General features: G+C 46.3%; 1 protein-coding gene; it reads right to left on the reverse strand.

Annotated features, from left to right (window-relative positions):
- Nucleotides 1-328: 328 nt before the first annotated feature.
- GSTUM_00007868001 (uncharacterized protein) lies at nucleotides 329-4,506 on the reverse strand (the record flags this gene model as incomplete). XM_002839726.2 has 5 exons in its annotated part: nucleotides 4,041-4,506; nucleotides 3,780-3,977; nucleotides 1,994-3,724; nucleotides 1,097-1,939; nucleotides 329-1,039 (listed from the first exon to the last, which is right to left on the reverse strand). The coding sequence occupies exons 1-5, from the start codon at nucleotides 4,293-4,295 to the stop codon at nucleotides 329-331; spliced, it is 3,738 nt and encodes a 1,245-aa protein (XP_002839772.1). The 5' UTR covers nucleotides 4,296-4,506.
- Nucleotides 4,507-6,566: the final 2,060 nt, after the last annotated feature.

The raw sequence follows: 6,566 nt of genomic DNA on the forward strand, positions 1-6,566 counted from the left end.
TCCTCCCCACCGCCAGCCCGGGAATACAAGGTGTCTTATCATACATATTGCCAGTTCGCCGACGAGAGTATAAAAAAAGAGATAAGAAAACCAAGGGAAAGAATCATAGGATAGAATGGGGTAGAAGATAAGAGTAGGTAAAAAAAATCAAGACAAGATGAAATTAATGGTATTCCGAGAACACCTACTTAATAAACACCGCCTTAACCAAGAATCTAACTAACTGCCTTCAGCGTCGCAAGCAAGCAAAGCAGGCCTAAGCAAACATCTTTTCAACCTCTGGATCCTTTTGGTATTTTCTCAAATCAATCCTGCCCACCGGACCAAATTAGCGCACACACCCGCAACGGAGAACGTTAGGATGAACATACGTAAGACTCTTTGAACTGCACTCCACCTGATCCCTAAAAATCCCGACAAGCGTCTCACTACGCTGAAATAAGCCGGTCTTCAAACTGATAACGATAAACTGGAACCCGGGTCCAGCGTGACTGCGAATATAATTTGAAATCTTTTGCACATTGGCATTATCCAGCGCAGCATCCACCTCATCCAAGACAAAGAAGGGAGACGGCTGGAACGAATGCACAGCAAATAGCAAAGCAAGTGCCGCCATTGTCTTCTCCCCACCGGAGAGGTGCTCCATGTCTCTGAATCGCTTCATAGGTGGCATGGCATGATACTTTATCCCGTCGAGGTAGGGCTCGTCGTTGTCCTCCGCGTCGAGATATGCGTTCCCACCCAGGGGGAAAATGGAGGACTTGGTTAGGTCCTTGTACACGCCCGCAATCTGGGAGGAGATGTGTTCGAGAGCTTTGTTGAAGAGTCGGGAGCGCTTGTCCTTCACGGCTTGGAAGCGGTCTTTGGCTTTTTTCGCCTCGCGACGGGAATTGTCAAAGTCTTTGTCAGTCTCGTGCAGGCGGGATTCAACGCCCTCCAGGCGCTCGATGGCCTTCATATTGGGCGCCATGCGGTCGAGCTCGGCACTGAGGGTTTTGATCTTGTCCAGGAGTTCCTCTTCCACTCTCTCGTCACCACTCTAAGACCGGATTTAGTTAGCCAATTTTCGGCGAGTGATAATCTGTGATGTACGTACCTCTTTGAGATCGTCGTCGAGATCTTCAAAGTCCACCTCGATGCCATAATCCTGTATCTGAACCTTCTGGACAGCACTAGAGCTAGGATCCTCGTCCTCGTCCACGTCCATTGCATCGGGGTCGGTTTGCAGAGTATCATCGATGGGCAAATCATCCAGTGGTGCAGAATCCTCAGTCAGTGGTATTTCAATCTCCTCCAGTTTACACCTTCTAAGGACAGCGTATCGACCCGCAGAATCTCTTTCGATTTCCCCTTCCAAACCAGAAATCAGCTTTGTAGTGTCCTCGACGTCTTTACTTCGCTTGGAGACTTCCCTCCGCAGTCCATTGACCTTCTCGCTCCGGGTCTCGAGCTCAGTTCTTCTCGACCCCAACTCCTCACGCAAGAGTTCAACCTCGGCCATCACAACATCCATTTGTTCCTGGATCTGCGCCTTTTCGGCTTCAAGTTCTTCCACCGTGATTCTGTCTCTTTCGGCATTCTTCTCAAGATTGCCTATTCTCTCGGTGGTCTGCTTTAGTCGCTGGGATTCGAAAGCCAGTTGATTATCTAACTTTGAGATTTGTGTGGTAAACTCAAGTTTTTTCTGCGCGACTTCCTGTTGTAGAGATCCTTGGCGTTTCTCGTACTCTCGGATGTTGGGATAGTTCAGGCGGGTGGTAAACTCTGAGAAGATCTCATCTTCCGCCCCAGAAACAACTACTTCAAGTTCCTCAACCTTAGCACGGATATTATTTAGCGACGTGGTGGCCTCATCAAGCTGCGGTTGGAGTTCCTTCAATTGACGTTGAAGATGAGCAGCCTCCTTTTTCTTACTATCAAGACTCCGCTGCAAGAGCTTCTATAATCGAACAAATTAGAACCGCCCCACCCTAAATCTAGATGGAAAGCATACCAATTCATCCCGATTATAAGCAAGCTTCTGCTCCAGCCCATACAGCTCCCCCTGCAGCGTCTCCTCCTGCGCACCCCGCCGATTCTTGGGAAGAGCATTAAGTTGTGCAATCAAATTATCCTTCAATCTACGCAAATTCTCCACCTCCTGGTCCTCCCACCGTCTCCCGCCCGAGTTCCCAGTCCGTCCACCAGTCATTAAACCACCCTTGTGAATAACCGTCCCATCCAGCGTAACAGCCTTAACTTCAAGACCCTTATCGTAGCAGATATACTTCGCCACCGCGAGATCGTCGCAGACAACCGCGTTGCCACAAGCATACTGCATAGCCCTCTCCACGGAGTTATCAAATTCAATGGTATCAATCGCCATTCGCATGCCCCTGTGCATGCCTTTCAAGTTGGAATTCAAAGGCTTTACCTGGATTGTGTCAAGGGGGATGAACGTTGCTTGACCGGCTCGTTGATCTCGGAGGTACTCGATGGAGTCTTTGGCGGTCTTCTCGTTATCGACGACAACCGCGTCAAAGTGTCTCCCGAGGACAGTGCTCACAGCCTCGCCGTATTTTTTCATTCGTGGCTTACACAGTTCGGATATACGTCCCTTGACGCCGGGAAATATACGCCTTAGAGCTGAAATGGTCTCCTTCATCCTGATTTCACGCTCAGATTGCCTACGGCCGTCATCAGCTTCGAGAAGTTTGTTGAGACAGTCCTGGAGCTTCTCGTCGAGTTCGGTATGCTTCTGGGCATTCCTCAGCCTTTCTGAAGTCATAGCGTTGTACTCCCGCTTCTTAGCCTCGATGTCTTGGACGACCTGGTCGACGACGGATTTCATCTGCTCTTTGCGTTCCTGCAGATCTTCGACTTCACTTTCGATTTTGCTAAGCTGCCATTGTGATGATTCAACCTTGCTACTCAAGCTATTGACCGTCTCGATATCAGTCTTTTGCTGGCGATTGTAGTTGTCAATCTTAATCTGCTCTCCAGCGATCTTTGTATTAACCCGTTCACGGAGTTTGTTGTATTCTGCCAAATCAGCGTCAGATAGCGCCATCCCGGTTTCTTCAGCAATCTTCCGTTGCTCCTCCGCAAATTTGGCCTGCGCCTTTTTGACAACTGCTAGTTCCTTCTGCAAGCCCGACACCGCGGATGTCTGGCTATCCTGGTCCCTCGTGATATCCCTAATCCTGGACTCATACTTCTTCAAGTTCTTCCCAGCAATACTAATCTTCTCATCGATAGGAACAAGCGAAGATTCCTTCTCCTCTACCTCTTTCTCCCTTCGCTTGATAGCACGCTCCTGCTTGCTCACGCCTCTATTCGCCAGAGCCTGCTCCCTCTTCGCCTCCTCAAGCTTCCCATAATACTTCTCGTGGGCGCGGCGAAATTCCTTAAGCTCCTCCTGATGGCGTTCAATCTCCTGTTTATTGAGCTCCACACTTCGTTGAAAATGGAACAGCTTCCATAGGATATGAGTTACCACCGCCTCATGCTTCTCATCCTGCTTCGCCTGATAGTTCTCTGCCTCCTTCTTCTGCTCCTGGTACTGCTTGATTTCGGCATTAATCCCGCGACGACGATTAAGGTTAAAGTTTGATGTTTCCGCAGCCTTCTCCTGTTCCATCTTGAGGCGCTCATACTCAGCCTTGAATTCCAACGAGCCGCTAATCTGCTCGATAAGCCTGGTGAGATCCTTCGGAGATTGACTGGCAATTGCTTCGACATCGCCCTGAAAATCACCCAGTCAACCCGGTCCCCACTTAGAGGGTAGACAGAAGACAGACCTGAAAAACCAAAAAATTCCTCGCCTTGATCAAGATATTCTCCTCCTCTAGCGCATCGTTGTACTGCACAGCCGTGACCTGCTTGTTATTAATCCTATATTCGCTCGCACCGGCACTAGTAATCGCCCTTTTCCAAAGCTGCTCCTCCCCATCATCGTTCAAATAAACTGCCATAACCCAGGCAGTCTTGGGATCACTCTGGGTAGCTCCACCTTCCTCCTCCTCCTCCTCCTCCCCCGCCTCCTCCACCTCTTCGGTAACCGGCTTCTTCGGGCCCGAAGTCTTGAGCACGCGCCCACGGTAAATTAAATCCCTCAGATGAGCAGAACGTAATTGGGAAGATTTGATGCCCAGGACGAACGAGATCGCGTCCATGCAATTTGACTTTCCGGAACCATTTGGCCCAATGATGGATGTGAAGTAGGAGTCGCCAAAGTAGATTGTTTGATGGCCCTTGTAGGACTTGAAATTGAAGAGCTCTAGGCGCACGAGCTTCCTGGTATCGTAGCGCCCCATCGCATCGGATTAGTAAATTATCATCCCCGGAGGGGATCGAGCAGGAGGGAGGGTAGCATACCCCATCTTCACGACCCGATGAGCGGAATTCGCTCAGAAAGAGGGTACGTATAATCAGCGAACGGATGAAATAGAAAGGAAAGTAATGCGAGTGTATGAAGGAAGAGAGATGTATGTTTGTGTGTTGGCTGAGAAAAAAGGTTGAAGAGTGTGGAGACGCGTTGATTTTGTTTCCGTGTACGATACTGGTAAACGCGACAATGGAAACCTGGCATGTGGCGGATTGAGGGATGGTTAGGTAAGCAGTTGCAAGGTGATATCATACAGGTACAGTAACTTACTCGTACGAAGGGGGTAGGGGAAAGTCTGGTGAACGTGGCAGTGCATGTGGCGGTGCACCATTATACTTCCCCGCCCATTTTCAAGTGGGGGTCTCACCGAATAGCTCCTGTAATCCCTCAGTTGAAGGCTGCCATGACTTTGTGATACATCAGGTGTTATGAAGAACTTGTAGACGCGCATATACCAGCATATAAGTTTAATAGAATCATGTTGTCTGAGTCCCCTGTCAACCACCGGTATCACAAGTCGGTATGTGACTAGTAATGTGTAGCTCTACCACCTGCATTGATTACTGCTTGCAGCCGGTCTGGCATGCTCCTAACAAGCCCCTCTAATAAATCCACTGTTACTGAATCCTAGACAACTACCAAAGCCACCTCTAGTGGCTCTAATTCCTGAATCTGTCCCCATTGCTCTCTCAATTCACACTCCATCCATCCCTAAACCTTTTCTATCAGATTCAGATCTGGAGACTGGGGAGGCCAATCCATTATCCGGTCAACTCCATTCCTTTCTCGGCATCTAAGTACGAACTTCTGGTGACCAGGTGCCCAATCCTCTACCACTTTTGTCCAACCTGCTAGGCGGAGATGACCTGTATAGACTTAGGGTCATCTAAGCCAATCAAGATTCATTTCATAGATGGAAATTCGTCTAGGAAGGCTCAAGGTGTACTCATTTCATTTATAATTACTAAGAGCAGAAGAAAGTAGAATGGAATCCTGTGAATAATATTATATTGTTAAGGCCTCTTCTCTATTGCTTGATAATGTCTAAAAGATTTGAAAGCACTTCAATATATATATTCCACATCTGAGTGTTTGTGGACTACTTCTATCTTATATACAAATTATGTGCTACTTTATTATAATTCACAACCTTAGATGTTCTTCCAAAAGTGCAAACACATGGTAATCCCAAAAAGTATCGCACTTTCTTTACTAATTACTATTTCATTTCTCTGGAAGCTTCACTACTTCCAATAGTAATTATCCAATAGTCAGAATTTGCAAACTGAGATCTAGTTCTCAATTTGTATTATATTTGCTCCAATAGTCCTTTCCATCAACGAAATGCTCAGTTTCATCTTGAGTCTGCATTTGCAGGAGTAGTCGTATATACAATCTTTCTAGAATGCCAACTTCAAATCCCGATAACTTCTGAACCAACCAATAAATTTCTTCTAAGTAACTTCCGACTGATTTGCGGGATGCCATTCTATCTGATTGATAGATAATCCCTTGGTTGGCAACTCTTAGTTGTTCTAGATGATAGAGCTTTGGTCATTGTACTGTGTTGTTAATAATTCTGTCAGCCTTAACACATCTCTTGGCCTATTTATAACAGTTCCTGAAGTTCATTGACTTCCTTAATAGTATTTTCTGGGACTTCTAAGCTCTTCTAATAATTGTAGGGTGAATGTGAATGTATTGAAACTTTCTATAGAACCTTAAACATTCAATATCATACCTTTGCTTGGAAACATCCCATTACTTACAATCTATATCAAAAATGATCCATTTTTACAGCGAACTAACTATCTGAATAGTAGATAGATCTGCTTTATTCCACTTCTCAGACCTTGCCGAAGGTCCCCAATAATATATCCTGTGAACAGGATCCTGTCAGATAAATAGTAGTAATATATATAGCGTTATTCTGACATCTTCAATTCTGTAGCATTATCATTACATGAGGTAACTAAGGTAGATATGTGTGATGATGTGCAAGCTCTATAAGAGGCCCAGAGAAGGGTGTTGGAGAACAGATATTCTAATTTCGAGCTGGATTACTCTACTTAGCATGGTTCCTAGATATCGGATCTTGATATTCCTAATACAATCATACTCCTCCAAGGCAGGATGCTAGAAGGGATATGCTGCTGGTCAAGTACTTTCTGAGTATAAGTAGCAGAATTAATAGTAACCT

The sequence above is a fragment of the Tuber melanosporum genome (assembly GCF_000151645.1).
Source record: "Tuber melanosporum whole genome shotgun sequence assembly, scaffold_4, strain Mel28".
Lineage (NCBI taxonomy): Eukaryota > Fungi > Ascomycota > Pezizomycetes > Pezizales > Tuberaceae > Tuber > Tuber melanosporum.